Source organism: Protomyctophum parallelum, assembly GCF_964188405.1.
Source record: "Protomyctophum parallelum genome assembly, chromosome: 21".
In the NCBI taxonomy this organism is placed as follows: Eukaryota; Metazoa; Chordata; class Actinopteri; order Myctophiformes; family Myctophidae; genus Protomyctophum; species Protomyctophum parallelum.
Window position 1 is genome coordinate 35,297,944 of NC_139713.1, and position 20,157 is coordinate 35,318,100.

Consider the following 20,157-nt stretch of genomic DNA (forward strand, 5'->3'; position numbering starts at 1 on the left):
GGTAACCAGTGAATGCACACGTCCGTGTGAAAAACAAACATTTTCCTCCTGTCTCACATCTCCAGCTTTCATTTCAAGTCAAATGTGATTTACAAGGTCTGGTCCCCTGTATAGTTGACCTCTTGAAGCATCACACCTGGGGGAACATTAGCCAAAAAATAGCCGATCTACACGCTCACGCAATGGGATGCGTTATGAGCTTGAAAAATCGGCTATTTTGGTTGAAGAGATTTGGAAAAAACATTGGTGCAATTTACTACGTCTACAGTGTTTACTGAAGCGTCAACTCCGAAAGACCAGAGCCAGTTCTTCCCTCTCACCTAGCCAACCCCCGGACATCACATGCCCTCACTGCAATAGGAATTCCATGCACAGACCGGCCTCATTAGCCATCTTCGCACCCACAAGACGACGTTAAGTCAATTGGTCACCTTCGCTTGCAAAGGACGAACATGACAGGTAATTTAATTATCCAGTAGTAACTGGGAGTTGACAGAAGGCTCAATTTGATCAGATTCCTAACTGACCTTGGCTTGGATGAAGTTAAGATGCCTCCACATTACAAAGAATAATATGTTGTGCATCACACACATCACCATCTGTTCATGTAGAGGCTGATGCTGTGTTACCATGGAAACCATTGATTGATGCACCTTGGCGGGCACTGCCTCTTACATGAAAGCCATGCTGGCAGGAGTTTGCTGCCAGTGACTGTAGGGGTTCTCCACCACAGCATCACTGTACCTGAACCTCCCCTGATTTATCATGCCTTGACATACAGTGATACTATTAGTCAGAGCTGAAGTTTCAGTCTCCTTGCGGAGGCATGCCAGTGTCTCACTTATGCTGAGACCAAAATTGGCAAGGAAGTTGATCAAAAGGTCCTACAGCATCTATTGGCACAAACCGTTTCATTAGAAAGATTGCACATCGTATTCACTTGAGACAATTTGAGTGCACACTTTAAATGTACAACACGTGCGTCATACATACCACAACATATTGAAACCACAGCCATGGTCTGGAAGTCTAGATGTGTAGTTTTGGTTACATAGTTAGTTAGTTACTTAGAAGTAAGTAAGTTAGTACTTACATAGTTAGTTAGTTAGTTGCATACATGATCATCAACATTCAGTTGATATGAGCTACAGAAAATCTGAAGGTTATTATTAAGATTACGAAGCATATATCAATAAATTACTCCTTTGTAATTAATAGTGAATTATGGTGCATGTACATTTTCTGTTGCCCTCTGTAACCCACTGTGTATAATGTGGAGTCAGGGGACCCCCAGGGGTCCCTGAGGGGCTTCCAGGGGGTCCCCAGCCGATATGTAACTCTAAAGGTGTACAGATAGAACCAAATGGACTCTTTGGTTCCATTGAACACTTGCAGAGTAAAATTAACACAGAAGTGTACAGTGTAGATTGGGGTCCCAGCGATAGAAATCATATCAAATGGGGGGCACCAATGCATATGGAAGTGGGGGTTCTGTGAAGTCAAAAGCAGTGTAATAAGAGGCTAGACATGGTGTCAGACTGGACTTACAGACCAAAATAGGTACGGTAGGAGACAACAAGGGCTGGCACTGTGCTGTAATTAGTCACAAACACTGGCTCTCCTACAGTGTCCACTTTGATCATATTCTCGTGCACAACAGAAGATCTGTTCCACGGATTGTTGGCAGTTCAGATTACTGTATACTGCAGCATACTCATTGTTCATTTACCTCTGAGAGTGTCAAGTGTCAAATTTGTTTAAATGTTTGAATTTGCGTGCGTGTGTAAAAGTGAAGAAAAGAAAAAAAAGCATAAAAAGCATTATGGAAAGCCAAAGCTACTGAATTATATTTACAGTATATGGCAGTTCTAAGCGGGCAGTTGTGGCAACTGCTTTGTGAAAATCTGAAATTCTTACAGACTTTGATTGTGCTTCTTAGCCAAGAATGGAGGAAACAGACGCCGCTAGAACGGAAAACACACGTTTCAGATCCTGGCTCAGCATTGTTTAGCTTTGAATGACTAAAACATATGTCATGTTTCCCCAGGTGCAGTGTGTGTGTGTGTGTGTGTGTGTGTGTGTGTGTGTGTGTGTGTGTGTGTCTCACTCTTTATGCATGCTTGAATGCATGTGTGTGAATGTGTTGCCTTTGTGTGTGTGTGTGTATGTGTGTACTGTATGAGTGAATGAATGAATGCATCACTTTATATGTGTAACAGTGCACTCCTCTCCCTTATCCTGGCTGCAGGAGCGCTCTTGTTTGCATGCAAGCAGAGGCAAGTTGAGATTCAATATTGTGTCTAATGATAGTCTGGGAACTTCTCAGAAGCCCACGCGTCATAAATACCTCCGACAAGCGCAGGAAATCACTCTATGCATGTCGTTTACAGTTTATCACTTTGCAAAGCAACAAGCTTGCTGCACGGTGAGGGCGCGCACACACACGCTCACGTGTGCAAAATGCTAGACAGGGTTCAATTCTATTTCATCATCTTGAAAGAGTTTAAGTGGTTTAAAGTTTAAATACTGTAAAGATCCAGCTGCTGGTGAGACTCTCGGTCCGTAATTATCATTGCACGGACCTGACCTCGTCTTGCTGCAAAAGAAACCTGTTATCCTTTAATGCTGCCAACTGATGGTCCAGTAACAAAAGAACTGTGGAAGTCCAGGAAATAGGTTATAGAATGAAACTGTAGGCTACACACAGTAAAATGGTCATTCGACTCTGTAGTACCGAGTCATATGCTGCGCGTTAAGTTATCTCACGTGTAACTTTGGTTACAACTTGTACACACACTCACAGAATAGTTCATGTAAATGTTGAGCCAGCCAGGAATTCCAGCCCAAAACAATGGCAACCGTGGCCATAATAACAAGTTACCTGAGCTTGAAGATGGAACGTCTGATAATCCATACTTTGGCAAAGGATGAACCGGCTGATGATGATGATGGACCACTACTTCCATGCTCCCCTCCAATCTCCTATATGGCTTGAGGAAACCCCCCTCCCTCCCTCCCTCCCCCCCAAGAAGGGACCCTGAACGCGACTGCAGTGTCCCGGATGCGTGTGTGTTACGGTGGCCGGAGGTCGGAGCAGCAGCAGCAGCAGCAGCAGTGTGCTGTACTGTATGTATGTAAGTGACTCAGTCTGGAGAGAGAGAGAGAGAGAGAGAGAGAGCAGCTAGCGGCTCTCGGTTCTCTTCTTGGCCCCGGCTCAGGTTGAGTGAGTGAGCACAGCTGACAGGGTGTGAGACGGAAAGACAAGAAGGGGGAGTTGAGCATTGAAAGGGGGAGGGGGGGGGGGGGGGGCGGGCAGTGGGTTGGGGTTGGGGTGGAGGGGACCATGAAGTCAATGGCTCGGCCACATACACACACACAGGCTAGACACACGAAACCGCACGCACGCACGCAAGCACACACAGCCTAACTATTTTCTAACCAAGAAACAACCAATTATTCTTATGAGGCGCAGGGAAATTATCCTACTATTTCCAAAAATTCTAGTATACTATAGTAGCATTTAGCCCTCACAAGTACACCCCCCCCCACCCCCCCGTCCCCGCCCCCCACACACACTCCTATTTCCAACTATAATGAGAAGAACAACAGGCAGATCTGTCATTGGGCTCGGCGTGACTCTGAAAGGGGCTGTGGGTTTCTTTCCCCCGACAAGCAAACATAGAATCTCCAACTCGAGTTACAGCACAGTGCTACTGTATGTTAAAGCTGCCATCTTTTATGGCCTACCCAGGATTCAAACTCCTGGGCCTCACCCACACTCGATATACCGCCAGCATCCCTGCTCCTCTCACTCCCAAACAAAACAGTATGTTAAACTACTGCACACATACTATAAATGACATAGTATTCACCATATCCATTGTGCAGTTGTGGTTTCTTAAAGGCAGACCTATTAATATATATTGCAGATTCACCAGCGTCAGCTGCGCTGCCCCACACCAAGAAAGGCAGCAGCCATGCCCTCAAGGAGAGGGGTCTGACAGCCAGCCTCAGGAGCAGAAACACAGGCAAGTCGGCGTTGGCCTGACGGCGTGTCTACAACAAAATCACTACATTAATAGTTGCTTCATTAATTTACGCCTACACCTATAGTTAAAGCTTTGCTGTCAATATTGTGCACTTTCCACAGGGCTATCGCCTGGCGCCCCCGTCCCTTCTTCTGTTTTTCTTTCTTTTTTTCTCCATCAGAGAAAAGATGCTGTAGGCATCAGCGCTTTCCTTCATAAAAGGCACATAGAATGAGGAATATGCCCTTAATGTTCCATTTGTACACTCTCAGAGTTAATTAACTTAATGTGATCTTTAAATGTAGCCTACATTTGTTTAAATTAACTTAATTCAAACGTAAAACCTAAAATGGGTAAAATGGAACCAAATGGACCGTATCATTTGGTGCCATTTGTACACATTCTGAGATTTACACGTAAAATGTTGCAATTTAGGCTTTTAGCAGACGCTCTTATTTAGAGCGACATACAATAAGCTTAAGAAATGGTAATCGCATTGTGGCAGTCAATTCAATTCAATTCAAAGTACCTTTATTGGCATGAGAAAACATACGTTTACATGGCCAAAGTGGCAACGTGGCAGTCATAGAACCTAGCATCAGTTTATTTAAACAATATACTATTGAAATAACACTTTTACTGTGCAGTCGTAGGCCACAGGCTATATGGTGGATATGTGTCTAACCTTGTCCCAGGTGTGTTTCTGAGCCTATATCTTCCATGTATCTACACTAGGTGTCCTGTTACACTTACCTCCAACCCATAGGCTGCTTTATTAGCCTATGGGGGGGGGGGGGGGGGGGGTCTACCAACCATCACGGTGGTCCCTGCTCCTCAATAGATAAAGTCAGAATGGAGACACCTAAATGCAAACCTCAAATTAAGCCCCTAAAGCCATTGTCTGATAGAGAGCATAGGCTATATAGTATGTAGGCCCTTTGGCTATCCATTACCATCTGGTGCATAATGAGCATCACAAAGGTTAGGTCAAGGAGAACCAAGACTGTCCCTCTCACGCCCCCACAGGGCCATGGAAATCATGACATCAGATAAGACAAGGAACAATGGCCAGGTCCGCCTCACATTCTTTGTCGCCGACGGGCAAACATGACACCACTCCTCCTAGCTGGATATCTGTGTCCTGGAGAGCCGGAGGACGTGCCACAAAATGCAAGGAATTGGACCAATTGTGTGTGTGGAAGTGCTGTTGCAGAACATTGACGCGAAAACTCTTTAAATCCATGTGCAAATTGACACACTACGACTGAGATGCAGTAAGTCTATACGGTATGACATCATCATTCAGTCTATGTACTATATACAGCACAATGCATTCTGGTGTCCGGAACTTATTCTAACGAATAAAACATTACTTGAAAAATAACTCTTGGGGCGGTTTTGGCTGCCCTGCAGGGCCCCCATACCCCACCCACCCCCACCCCGATACCGCCATAAAGCTGCTCAGTTTAGGCCTACCGGTACTTCTACTCCACAACACCTCAAAGGCAAATATTATACTTTTACTCCACTACAATTATTTGAAAACTTTAGTTATACTTACTAGTTACTTTGAAGATTTTGATTATTATTGTAATGAGCATCACGCCTGCCACAGACATGCACAAAAGCAAGTTCAGTCAGGAAACTCAGTGCCGTTTCTGCCGGCGGTTCATTGGGCCGCCTCAGCATCACGTTCTCATTCACATGATTCACTTCCGCGGCCAAATACGATACCATTTGGGGGTCCTTCACATGAAAAGGTTTGAGATCTACACGTTCGCTTGTAGATCTGCTACTTTAGGTACTTTTGTTTGATGCTGTAGTATGATCAAGTAGGGCGTTAATTTACGGAAAACCACAAAATGTTTGAAAAAGAGATCTCCGACAGAAGCAAAATGCCTTCTAAATCCTACAGTATCTGTTTTCTGGAAAACCTATGTTGCTACAGGAGGCTATATATCTTTTTAAAGTCTAAAATGACACATCTATGCTTTCCAGATCTAAATGGGTTTAATGTACTATGCAGTGCTTAAAGGCACCTGTTGGACGGTAGGAGTGAGTATGGTTGACAGACATCAAGACCTACAGCATGTAAAGCAATGGGTCACTCTGTCCAGTGATAACTCTGCTGACAATGAGCCAAGCATCTGATTCCATGCCAACTAAATAAAGAGTTGTGTCTGTGTGTTCTGCCAGGGCTGCTGTAAATATACCATTATGCAACGGGAATCAATTTCAACTTCAAGAAAAGGAAACATGGCTCAGACATCACTTTATCGGAATAGAAGTTAGAAGTGATAATTGGTTTGACAGGACACTTAATGTCACCGTGCCCACATTTGCCTCGGTTATAACGTCATTCTCGCAGCTAATGACAACTTTTTCAATACATCAAAATATATCGTGGGTGTAAAGTGAGAAGAGACCACAAACATTCTGTTCAATCCAAGATCATGTGTGGCAACGTGCCGCACGACTGTCTGAATGCCAGAATCCTTGTGGAGTGCACTGTTAAGACCAGTGACAGCTTCACCAGCTACTGACAGGGGATTAAAAGCTAATTAAAACCTTTAGGACTGTTGAGTTTTTCTGAGTACTGGCAGCTGCTGTCACCTGAAGACTTGCACGCAACGCCAGTCACACTACACTGTGTGTACTATATGACGAAGTAGAGCCTGGTGACCGATGGCAGATTATTTACTCAATCCCACTTTTGGAGAGTCTTAGACCATCGATTACCAATGTTTTGAACAATATTTTGTTTAAGAAAAAGAATCGATTCTAATACATTTGAAAAACTGCTGGTCAAAAACAGCATCACATCGCAATGTGACACATTGTGAGCTTGTAGGTCAGCTATTTAAAAATAGTTTGTTGGATGTTTTCACCTATAATGGCATGTCCTAAATAAAGTTGAAAGTTGTTAAAAATCGTGATACGTCAGCTGTATAAATCAGATACCAAAAGTCAAATAATGGATGAAATATTATCAGCAAGACCGATACATTGGTCTGACTCTATAACCCATTCTGAACGGGCACCCATTTTGGTGTCAGCATCATGTTATGCTTTAGCTATTTAAAAATAGCAGATCTACAAGCTCATATCGCGCCACCGAGTGGCGCGATACGAGCTTGTAGGTCTGCAGCTGCTATTTTTTGAAAAATCGAAGAACGACTGACATTTTTAGAATCTGATCTCAGGTCAGAATGGGTTCATCAGACCAGTGTGTGTCCGGCGAAAACCTCGTATGAATCTGATCTCAGGTCAGAATGGGATAAACAAGTCTTTTGGTAAATCATCAACGCTACTGAGAGGCAGGATATCAAAGGAAACTTCACACAGATCTGGGTGAATGACTAGAGTGGCTCCACAGAAGGTCTCTCTAGTGTCAAGTAATAGTAGTACTGAACGTGCATTCTTTAAATGTTGTAATGGCAGCCTATATTTACTCAATGGAATAATATGTACGGTGCCAATTAATTCCTGTTTTGCCCGCGTCATATAAGAGTTCCAGAGTGTGTTCCAGAAATAATCAAATCAGCCAGGCTATTTTATTCATATTCATATATGGATATATATGTTTTAAAATATATAAATCAATATCATAAACGACACAGTCACTGACAGAGTCACTGACAAAATCGACCGGGTGGTTTGTTTATTTTTGGAACAGTTCTTATATGACGCAACCTAAGATTTCTCTACAGGATTTGCAAGAGAAAAAATAATGCTGTGACCCAGGGGTAGTAGGGTAGTACTCTGTTTCTCTGTCTAGGCAATCTTACGTGTTGAAAATTGTGTTATTAACAGAAAATAAGTAACAGTGTGCTAGTCACTGGAGTTTTGCATGGCTCAGCGATTTAAAGTTGATGAGAAATCTCATGATGTACTGTATGGAGCACAGTGACAGCTCATCCTTTACAATCTCATCCTGGTAGCTGTGCCAAATGGACCTTTGGCTTCCCCACAGACCAAATGTGCTGAGTCTGTCTGTCTGTACCATGCAAGATGACCAGAGTCGTCCCTCTGGTCATCTTATTTCCCCAAAAGTGTTTTAAGCTACTGTATCACAATATCACAATATCAGAGACTATGGCTATTAGGGGTGGGATGATATGGGCACCTCACGATATGATATCTGTGGCGATATTCGATATATTGTGATATTGCAATACAAAATAGTCCTATATTACAAGAGATTTCGTCAACAATATATCACAATATCAGTAACTGAAAATGAAAAAATAACCATGAAAGGCAAAAATCTGGAATGGAATTATGTATATATTCCAAAATCTTACAATATGTTTTGTGTCACAAACTGGCCAATAAGTACATGAATCTTGCCTCCTCCAAACAGTAAAACACTGACTGTAACTTTGCAACTTGTCTACAACTTGTCTGTCCACAACAATGGGTAGCCTACTACTACTAGTCATACTACTACTACTACTACTACTACTACTATCATCAATATCACGATATTAGGAGGACGATACGATATGTTTATTGCAGCGATATATATCGCGATATATCGCAATATCGATATGTCTGACTCTCACCCCTATATTGTCTATGTAGGGGTCCTTGGCATGGAAATGTTTGGGAACCGCTGGTTTAACTCACAAAGATAAATAAACTGTGAAAATTGTGGGTGTAACCCTAACCCTAACTGAGAGAGTAATGTTGGTCCCATATGGGTGCATCTGTATGCTCAGGATCTTTCTTTGAATTAGACTTTACTACTAGACACCTGTTGCTCCTCGTGAATGAATGCCATCTTTCAGTAGAGATGAGGAGCACACCTGCAGACACACACCTGCACTCATCACAGCCACAAGTGACAGATGGAGACACACTGACCTCTGAAAGCCTCAGGAACTGAGCACAGGGTGCTTGTCTTGTCTGCGGTCTGGTCTGATGAACCCATTCTGACCTAAGATCAGATTCTAAAAATGTCAGTCGCTCTTCGATTTAAAAAAAAATAGCAGACCTACAAGCTCATATCGCGCCACTCGGTGGCGCGATATGAGCTTGTAGATCTGCTATTTTTAAATAGCTAAAGCATAACATGATGCTGACACCAAAATGGGTGCCCGGTCAGAATGGGTTAAAGACATTTATAATGCCACCTAGAAAGACCAAACTTGCAACGACAATAGACATGAAAAGTTAAAGATATACTATTTTGAGCTGTATGCAAGCAGAAGGGGTTCTCCGTTATTCCACCAATTCTGAAATAAAATCCACAGATCTGATTCTGAACGGGTCCATTTTCTACACTAGTTTTAACACTCAGGATGTGAGTTTGAGCACATACTGTATTCAATGTATTGTACACATAACAGAGGCATCGCGGACTGTACTGTTGACTTGTCATTGGACAACGTCCATCACATTGGGTTAAATAAGGATCACAACGTTCCTGTCTGCCTCGCCACTTCACATCCATGTTGTTGACTCTAACAAAGCTGACCAAACCACTGCCTGTCGGAAAGAGCAGTAAGCCTAGAGCAGAGAGAGAGAGAGAGTGAGACACTGGGGGAAGGACCGAGAAATGCTGACAATGAGGTTAGGTTTTATGTGCGTACATGCATTTTGCGTGTGAACTTTGGATGATGGTTCTGGTTAGTTTCTTGAGGCTTCTTGTCATATTAAATCAGAATCAATAAGGCTTTCGTGAATAGTGAACGCTGCCTAGGTAATGCCAGTGTACTGTCGTTATAGGTGAACATTCAGGTAATCCTCTCCTCAGATTAATTCAGATGGTGTTGACGTCAGTCCACGGTGCATTAACCGGATAGCATTTACAGATTGAAGTGGTCTTTAGTATTGCCCCCCCCCGACCCTTGGACCCTCCATCATCACACAACCTCGTTTGCTTGTTACGTCAGTCGCTCTCTCACTCCCTCGCTCGCTTACTCACGCAAACCATGGGAAATGGTGTACTGTAAATAGTTTACAGTACACCATTTCCCATAGTTTGCGTTTGCACTGGCTCAGCAGGTAGAGCGAACTTGACTCATTTCAGTTTCAACATAGTGTTCCTTTGTCATGAGATAATTGAAAAGTAGCAGCAGATCTATAATATCACAACGTATCGCATTGCATCGCGTGACATCGTCATACAACTAATGTATGAAATAGGGCATTTATTAGAAAATAATAATAATAATGAAATATGGAGATACAAGGTTTCTTCCCCACAGCGTAGCCCCCCCCCCCCCCCCCCCCCCGTTCTCTCCTCTCTGTTATTTTACATTCAGGCTTCAGAGCATCTTTAGCATGCTAGATTTATAGGTAGATGTTCCACGGTAGATTTATAGGTAGGCTGGGAGCTGTGAATTCAGTCGCACGTTGGGCCGCCTGAAGGACCACAGCTAAGTGAAATCTGATCCAGTCATAAAAATGTTTTCTTACAAAGCTGCATGTTTTCTATTCCTTTGATGGTGGTTATTCAAAGGTACAAGTTTATAGCGGCGTGTATTGCAGGGCACACATCATGTTGAACCCTGCTAAAAATGCTTCAGAATGTGTAAGCTAATACTTTTTGCTTCAGCAGGAGGACTTTACATACACGTATATTTCTTAAAATGCGTTTGCCATTCCAGGATAATATGTTAAGTGCCATTTACATTTTTTTTTTTTTTTTACGTATTCACATAAGAGTAAAGGTACCGACAAGTAGAGGGAGAATAGATATAGTTATAAATGTTCATGAATTACTTACATCATGATTACAAATATTGCAAATGTTTTATATCATATATTCAGTGACTTAATTTAATTTGTATTATTTGTATTATTTTGGGAGTAATACAAATTAGGTACATGAATGTTTAAATATTACATAATTAAAATAAACAGACCTTTATTGATCGCAGGTGGGAACTACAGTTATTATAATAAACTAGATTTGTATCTAGTTCAATGTGGTCTCCATATATGGGCATGCTACGTTTGTGATGTCCACCCAAGCACCCACCCACCCAGGTATTATTATATGAGAGTAATATAAGTTAATTAATTTATAGAAAAGAGGTAAATAACCTGTAAACTCATTCCATTTGCCATTTAACAGAATCAGCATTGTTTGGTCAGATTATGGGCATACTGTAGTGAGTGAAAGAAGTGTATGGCTTCCCTCCAACTACTGATCAATATTAATTACTTGATAGCCTTATCAGATTCATTTAATCAATCTCATCACTCTGTATCACCAAATAGCAAATACTGCTCATTTAAAACAGTATTTCTGAAATAAAATGTGTGACATCACACTCACAGTAAAATGATTCCATTATTGACATCTTTTCAATTATGAACAAATAAAAAATAAAATCTCAAGGCACTTAAACTGCATTAAAATCTCGACAATATAGGGAAAGCAGAACACAAGCGGTATATGCCATATTCCTCATCACAGTCACTCACAATAATTATCTATGAGACAGAACTTTTTAAGCAGCCATTAACTAATATGATAAGACAACACTTTCCCTTTCATCATAGATCCGACCAATCAAGACGGAGCTTGAGAAAACGTTCTGGAACATTGTTGGAATCAACAGGTATGGTTTAACAACTAAAAGCCTACTTTAGCCAGTTAAAAAATGTACAGCACAGTGCCATTTAGTCAAAAGCAAACGCGGCAACATTCAAAACCCTCAAGAGTATGGGTATGTAAAACACAGACCTGGGTTGGAGTTCAGATCCATGGGTAACAGAATAAGTCTCTCCCCCTTTCTGGGAGGAAACAGAAGCTGTTGATGGTATGGTACGCTCCAGAGTGTTCCTCATCTGGTCCTGTCCTCTGCCGCTCACAGATCAGCTGGGTCTCCCTCTGCTACCCACAGCACCGCTGTTGCTGCTGCTGCTGTTGCTGCAACTGGTACTATGCTCCCCCACCCCTCCTCCTCGCCTCTACTCCCTCCTCCTCTCCTCTCCCATCTCTTATATCTCCACCTCCGCCACCACCCTCTACTGGTGAGTATACATACAATAGCCTCCATCTTTTTCAATCAGTAAGAAAATCCAATCAGTAGAATTTATAGTATACAAGTTCATGGAAAGGCTCATAGTACTGCACTCACTGTCCACCACAGTCTGTCTGTCTGTCTTTCCTGCAGACAGACAAGCACACACACACACGCAGAGCTGTTCGAGGGACCCGGGTGGGACAGCTAAGAGATTCTCTCCGTTCTTCTCTGTAGGAGAAAATGCATTGTAAATCAGCCAGCCTACCACAAAGTCAGGGGAGGTTCTCCACCCTCCTGGGACTAGTAAATCTGGCAAACGAAGAGTGGGGACTTGGCCAAATGACTCACCCACAGAGCTCTATAAATACGGCCGTGTACGGTCTGGTATACGGCGGCTACTGGTGGCCTACAAGTCCTAAGAGACACCGGAGGTTCTTCCCATTGATTGGCCTTTCTATCTATCTAAGAAGAGTCTGCAACAATCTCCCCCTAAAAACACATTCAATCCCACTGGATCTTACAAGCTGTCATTTAGCTTTCATGTTCTGAAACAGAGAACACCCCTCGGATTCTAGGCTTGCAGTAAATGCTGCACTATCTGTTCCATTCAGCTTGGAGGGGGGGGGGGGAAAGAACGGTTGAGAGAGAGCTAGACATCCAAATATTTACTCAAGGTGAAATTAGTTTACATACCATAGGTCTGAACATTCAAGTCAAGGATCCATGTTTCACAAACAGTTATGTCCCATAGCCTAGCAGCGGCCTCAATGAAACACAGACTCCATGTTCCCCTGCAAAGACATGGCTAACCTGATACATGCCGGTGGGGCGGGCCAGGGTTCGGGGGGTGGGGGGGGGCACAGGGTTGACATGTCAAATACCAATCCCCTCCATCCGGCTGTTAGGGAAGTGTCTTAACTTCCAAACTTCTTCCATCGCTCTCTCTGGCTTGAGACCAGGTTCATGGCAGTTCTCAGCTCTCACACGCCAGTTCATCCAGAGCAGCGGTTCTCAAAGTGGAGTCCAGGGACCTCCAGGGGTCCTTGAGGGGTTTCCAGGGGGTCCCCAGCAAAATGTGTTAAAAAGCATCAAAATCAGTTAAACCACAATATATACACCAGATATTGGAAAATACCTGAGTCACAAGCTTGCAATATGATGCTTGGTGAGTGTGTGGATCGGCTATTTTCTAAAATATCGTGGGGAAAAAAGAAATATCAGATGGGGTCTGCGGCCAAACTTTGGAAGGTTTGATCAGCACTGCTCGAGAGGAACTCTACTAGTGCTGCTAGCTCTCATCGGTCACTCCTCCAGACATACTGTTCCAATAAGCACACAGTACTGCAACCAACAGACGAGATGGACACATACGTACAGTACTGTGAAATATGGTTCAGCGATGTGGACAAAATCAAATATCATGTTATCTTTGACCAAATATCTCTATATTATATTGTGACGATAATATCCACCCCCCAAAAGTTTAGAAAATAGCAGATCTACAAGCTATTTTCGCTGCTTTGGATTATTCTGGAACTTTTTTGAAAGTAATAGGGCTAAAGTATTTGAAACCAGGAAAAGACAACATTCATGCAGCATGCCATATCTCAATATTACGTTACGATCCCACACAATATCTAGTCTGTCGCTATCGGGCAGAAACCATGTATCTCCAAGTTTCAAATTGGTTTCTTTTCATAAATCAATGCCATACTACTGCTTACTTAATGATACAAGAGTGTCACATAAAAGAAAATAGCAGATCTACAAGCTCACAACGCGTCGCATCGGCTATTTTCACAATTGCTTATTAATCATACTATAATTCTAACGATGTCTGTGTGTCCGTGTGTGTGTGTGTGTCTGTCAGAAACAGTGCCGTAACTCCTTACTGCCTGCACCAATCACTCCCACTTCACAGAGGCATTGACCATATGCATATGGAGGGCGTAACGAAGCCCTTTTTTCGATTTGACACATTAATGATTATTAATTAATTTATTAGTCAATTACAAACGCACCCGGGCGCAGTACCCTTCACGGCCACAAGGGGGGCAGATATCTCACAACGGCTAAGGACTAGTAACAATAACAACAATAAAATATAACTGTTTTGGACATATGAGGTTTCTGCCCGACAACAACGATGTATTGCCCAGTCCTACTGTAAAGAGAGGAAGACGAGGAGAATTGATATTAATAAAAGCCTTCCATCACAAACAGATGGTATAGGCTAGTGTTCAGACATTTTAATGTACCACGAGAGCAACTTTGATAAAAGGACATCTCTTCAGTACTACCACTTTCCACATGAACTACTCTATTTAATTTAAAAACCAAAATGGTATCATACGCAGTGCAAACGCCAAGTGCCCAATATTTACCATGGGATTTCCTTGGTCTTTTGTACATAACAATGGGAACATTGTAAAGAAGGCACCAAGGCAAAGTTGCAAACCATCTGCATAATGTATCCCTAATGCACTTATTTCAATAACATTACTCATGCAATGTCTGGGGTACAAAGGAATCTATTTCATACAACATGACCGTAGGTACCAAAGGCACATTTTCTTCCCTACAGCAAGGAGAATAAAATTAACTATAAAATCAATGAAAAAGAAAACGCCATGGTGTACTGTTAAGATGCATTGTATTGATTGTTTTATCCACACATGCATGTCAGAGAAGCCAATTAACCTAATCAATTTGAATAAAAATTGACAACGACAGTGTCTCTCTCTCCCTTCATAATAAATCAAGGCATGAAGGTTTATAAATGCATGCATGGGACCTTGGGCTCCAATTTAGTCGCAGAGTCAGGCTGCGTCATCTCTCCAGCTTATTCTCCTATTGCATCTCTTTGTAATTTTCCTATCCAGCAGAAGTGAGTGCCTGCAACTTCCATGTGTCCATTGTGTTTATATAATTGTATAGTCAAAATTGTGCCAGGTTCGTTCAGCCCATAGCAGCAAATGGGGTTTAATGATTTTGCCGAACTTTCCTTTTCGCTTCATACAGTTCCGTAGAGACGGCCTACACGCACGATCTATACACCAAATGAAAGCCCTAATTTCGTAGTGTGTGTGTGTGTGTGTGTGTGTGTGGGGGGGGGGGGGGGGGGGGGTGGCAGGGTGCATCAAGATTTCAAGGCAGCAACACATCGCTCTTCCATGGGCTATAGACCGTAAGGCTGTGAAGCAATATAGAACTGGGCATAACGGGCAGCGGATATGGAGATCTCTTAAAGGCAATGGCACGTGGACTTGTTGATTGGTCAATTATTGTAACGCCCAAACCACACCTATGCATAATACAACTTTAGTGGGGGAACACCCCTTTCCCCACTGCTAAATCCCCAAACAGTGTATTTAGAAAGAAGAGACGAAATTGGAGCCCATAGTGTCTGTGCATGCACACATGTGCATACCCCATGAGTTAGTGTCAAAGAGCGAGACATTCTACCCTAAACTGCTCCAGATCATCAGATTGGTGCCTTGCATGGTTTAACGGTCTATTCATACTCCAGTTTTAGAGTGGCGACCGAAACGGTGGTTAGTAAAAACAGAGAGATGTGTTTGGGTGAGCGCCGAAAAGGTGAAGCGATTACCACCGCGGCGTGCCGTGGTGGTTACCTTATCACCTAAAACTGGAATATGAATAGGCCTTTACTCCACCGTCGGTGTGTGAATGGGCGACTCTACTCTAAAGCGATTTCTATAGAGCACTGAAGTCTGACGTCAATATCGGTAGAGGGCACAAGTCCACAGGTTCATGTACTTTTAATTTGCATTATAATCACCATAGGGGGATTTCAGATTGCCTCATATAGGAACTGTGTTTGAAAAATTAACATGTCATCCCGTCCGTTTCACTCATATGGATACTGAAAACGCTAATGTTACTACTGCTGAATTAGTTACATTTTTGCTAGAAACAGACTGTATCAAATATGAGTGACTGACTGTCGTAAACGATACAGAGGCACCTCCCCGACAATATCGCTGAGACGGTTTGTTTGTTTGGACCACAAATGCACAATGCTTACAGTATATGAGACGATTTTAAGATGACCCAACGTTATTCTCCATAGAGAAATTACTTCCGTGAACCATGGGGATGAGAGAGTGACGTCAGCGACTATAATATGAATGTACCATTTACCATTTTAAGAGGCTTTATGTTCTGGGTTACAACATCTTAACAACGAGCACCATAAGCTGCTACTTACTCCCATCAGCTTTGTTAACTTGTAACATGGAATATAACACCATTTGAAACATAAAACCAATAAGAGGCTGGCTATATCCCATGTCCAGTCCACGCGCCCACACATTATTCTCCTGCGTCGTGTTATTGTAGCTGTCTTCCCTCGTTTCATAGGGGATCAATCATGTTATTTTTATGACAAATACTAGGTCTCAACAACTGGTGTGCTGCATGAGCCATTAAGCAGATTCCCCTGAGCTTTGGTCCCGCTATTGACGACTGAAAAGAAACAGAGGGACCATGGCCACAGAATGTTGCTGTAGGACACCGACAGCATATACTGAAAACCAATAGCTGTGGTATCTTATATTCTTATTTGTCAATCCTCTTTTTTTATGTGCGAGCTCAAATCATTTTTACGGCAAGGGGCCAAGCAACCTAGAAGAGGTTGGTGGTGTCAGACAGCTGATCCACATATTGCATGTCCCAACCATATTAAATCTATACACGATTATTTGTAATATAGATGGTAACTAACAAATACATGACTACAGTGGATGTAACTTAGATATCTTTTGTGTATCTTGAAAACGACATTCATGCCTTCACACAAGTCCCTGAGGTGCATGTCCTTGTATGGCAGGACTGCTTTGGTCAATCAAGAGACTGGCAAAGACTAAAACACATACACTGCAAAATAGCTGAAAGTGGTGGTTTTTGGCTTTTTGCAAAAAAATGAATTCATAGGACTCCTACAGATTTTGTCCAAACATCACACAAATCAGTACACAGTACAGTACAGTACAGTACAGTACAGTACAGTACAGTACAGTACAGTACAGTACAGTACAGTACAGTACAGTACAGTACAGTACAGTACAGTACAGTACAGTACACATGTATAGTCAATAAACAAAATGGGTCTAGATTTGTCATATTCCATCCTGATTGGCTAAGATTGGTTTTGAACAATATACCTCAAATCATGAACACAGCGTGCAATTTAGGTGAAATTTTGCATGCACATTCCCACTAGGCAAGAAATGCCACTTGAACATTTTCAAATCAGCCTCATGGTGGTGCTATAACAGACAGAATTTTGTCTTTACCTATAACTGCCCCAATCTGTATGTACACTCCCTAGAAGAGGCTCGAAGGAAAGATCTTTGCCCTGCATTTTCAACATCTGCCGTTTATAGCGCTTTTATAGCCTAGTAGGAAAGTCTGTGAAAGATTTCACGTAAATTGCACGCTGCGTTCATGATTTGAGGCTTTTTGTTTCAAAAGGGCCAATCCTGCAAACTTTGAAAGCCAATATTAGCCAATTAGGATGGAATATGAAATATCGGACAGATCCATCTTGAACACATGACTATAGAGTTAGTGTGTAACGATTTTTGGACAGAATCTGGAGGAGTAATATACAAAAATGTGTTTTTCAAAAGTCTGCCTCCTGGTGGCGCTATAACAGGCCGTTCTGGAAATTTGGGGGCAGAGGTTCATCGTTGGCATCCAGGGAGTGTGTGTGCAAAATTTGGCATCGACCGGGTTAACGATGCCGGAGATTAGCTGTCCACAGACGGACGGACGGACGGACGGACGGACGGACGGACGGAGTGCAAAACATACTCTCTCCCCATGCCTTCGGCCTGGTGGAGAAAACAAACAGTAAGTCATTATTATCACCAGTTCAGTGGCCTTGAGGTTACTGGTTAGAGTGTCCGCCCTGAGACGGGGAGGTCGGGGTTTGATCCCCGGTCGGGTCATACTGAAGACTATAAAAGTGGGACCCGTCCTATATGCCTCCCTGCTTGGCACTCAGCATCAAGGGTTAGGTTGAGGGTCCCTGCGACATGTCCAGGGGGTGTGCCTGTCTCACGATATAGAAACAGGAAATTGGCTCCTGCCCTATGGGCCACAAGGCTTGCTTACTTACTTACAGTAGTTCAACAGTGAATGTTGTGAGTTGTGACATAGTTGTGTGCTTTCTGAATGATCAGTCATTCTTTCTTTTTGAGTGGTGCTGACCCCTTCTATAGACCGATTCCGTAGCTGGTCTCATGGTCGCAGCCTACATATTTCCTGTAGGCGGACTCGACGTAGCTGCGGGGATAAAACCCTCACCAGGCGCACCTCTTCCACTACAGTGAACGGCAGAGTGACTGATGTTAGTTTGCCTCAAACTTTACTCCTTTACCTGCTTTTTTACTAACACTAACATTACAAAGATGCCCAGAACATCGAGATGAACCTGTGTAGTTTATGGCTGCTCCAACAGTAGTGGCAACATAAAAAATTAAATTAAACGGAATGTCTAATATCCACCGCAGTGGCTGAGACCAGAGCCATTGAGTAATGGTTGAGACGAAGCAGTGACAGATACATAACGCCAGTGTACTTTATACCTCATACTTTAAATGCTTAGTATGAGGTATAAAATACAGCAGCCTTGTGTTCATAAAACAGAAAGATTTGGTATTGGGTAAGACTGGCAATATGTATCTTTCCCTGCTTCGTCTCAACCATTACTCAATGGCTCTGGTCTCAGCCACCGCGGTGGATATTAGACATTCCGTTTTATTTAATTTTTTATGTTGCCACTACTGTTGGAGCAGCCATAAACTACACAGGTTCATCTCGATGTTCTGGGCATCTTTGTAATGTTAGTGTTAGTAAAAAAGCAGGTAAAGGAGTAAAGTTTGAGGCAAACTAACATCAGTCACTCTGCCGTTCACTGTAGTGGAAGAGGTGCGCCTGGTGAGGGTTTTATCCCCGACAGCTACATCGATTCCGCCTACAGGAAATACGTAGGCTGCGACCATGAAACCGCTACGGAATCGGTCTATAGACAGCAATGTGTCCCCCTTTGTGTGTCCAAGCACGGAAATAGCGTTTGCTCACCACCAAATGTCACTGTTGCGCAGCCACGCAGCCACACACACACACACACACACACACACACACACACACACACACACACACGCCAGGGAGGAGAGCTGTACAGTACAGTAGAGTACAGTACAGCAGTACAGTACAGTTCAAACTGGTCTGATTTTTGACAGTATGTAGGCTATACATACTTTTTACATAGTATACTTTTACATAGGCATGTGTAATGTCTGACATGGATTACCTAGCCAACTGTATTTGAATTTTGATGCTTAATGCACACGCCTGTATGGGTATTAAAGCAGTAAATTAGTTTTAAAAAATGGCACAGTAGCATATATGCCACAGTGATCTCTATTAAACAGTCAGTAATTGGACAAGATGCATGTACCTAAAAGCACTGCATATATTTAAATCGCAATCTGTTCTGTCAATGTGGGCGAGTGCAGAATTCGGCACCTAGTCAATTTATTATAGCTGTGGTGGGTGGGGCCCGGGGTGGGGTGGAGTGCTATGATAGAAGTAGAAATGCAGATCAAGCAGCTATTCGTTTTCAGTGGGATATGTTATGAGACCGGCTGTGGGACCCAAACAGCCTAGATGACCCATAAACACCATTACGCTATTTGCAGTGTTGGGGAGTAGCTTAGCTTCATTTCACAGTAGACTACTGGGAAATGTACTGTAGCTACTGCAGTAGATTGTGGTATAGCCTCATCACATTCGGAATGATGTAGCTTTCAAGAAGTTGCTATGTTGCTGGGTAGCTTGACATTTTCAGTTGCACGTCAGCAAAAAATAGTTTTTAGTCATGACACTTTGTCTATCATGTCATGTACGTTTTATTCAATCGCTCAATGTTATAACATGTATCTTAATTCTTCAACAAGGTATAACTAGCTATTTATTTTACTAGGATATAATGTATCTAGCTTCATATTTTGAAAGAGAGCTTGCTGCAGTTACTATTTTTGAAAGTAAGAAACTAGTAGCTTAGCCAGCTACATTTAAAACGACACAAATCACAAACCCTAATAACATGCCTATTG

General features: G+C 42.6%; 1 protein-coding gene across 4 annotated transcripts in view; it reads right to left on the reverse strand.

Moving 5' to 3' along the window:
- arhgap24 (Rho GTPase activating protein 24) overlaps positions 1-20,157 on the reverse strand; it is a 97,126-nt gene that overhangs the window by 25,551 nt on the left and 51,418 nt on the right. The window contains exon 1 of one of the 4 annotated variants that reach the window (XM_083793686.1): positions 12,704-12,771. The exons of 1 other annotated variant lie outside the window; for it this stretch is intronic. Coding sequence is in view for 1 of the 3 variants with exons in the window: in XM_083793684.1 (XP_083649810.1) it covers positions 2,882-2,966 (85 nt within the window). In the remaining 2 variants the exon portion in view is untranslated. Of the gene's footprint in view, positions 1-2,881; positions 2,996-11,727; positions 11,747-12,703; positions 12,772-20,157 lie in introns of those variants that run through there. 2 more of the 4 variants (XM_083793685.1, XM_083793684.1) reach the window with 2 other exon arrangements.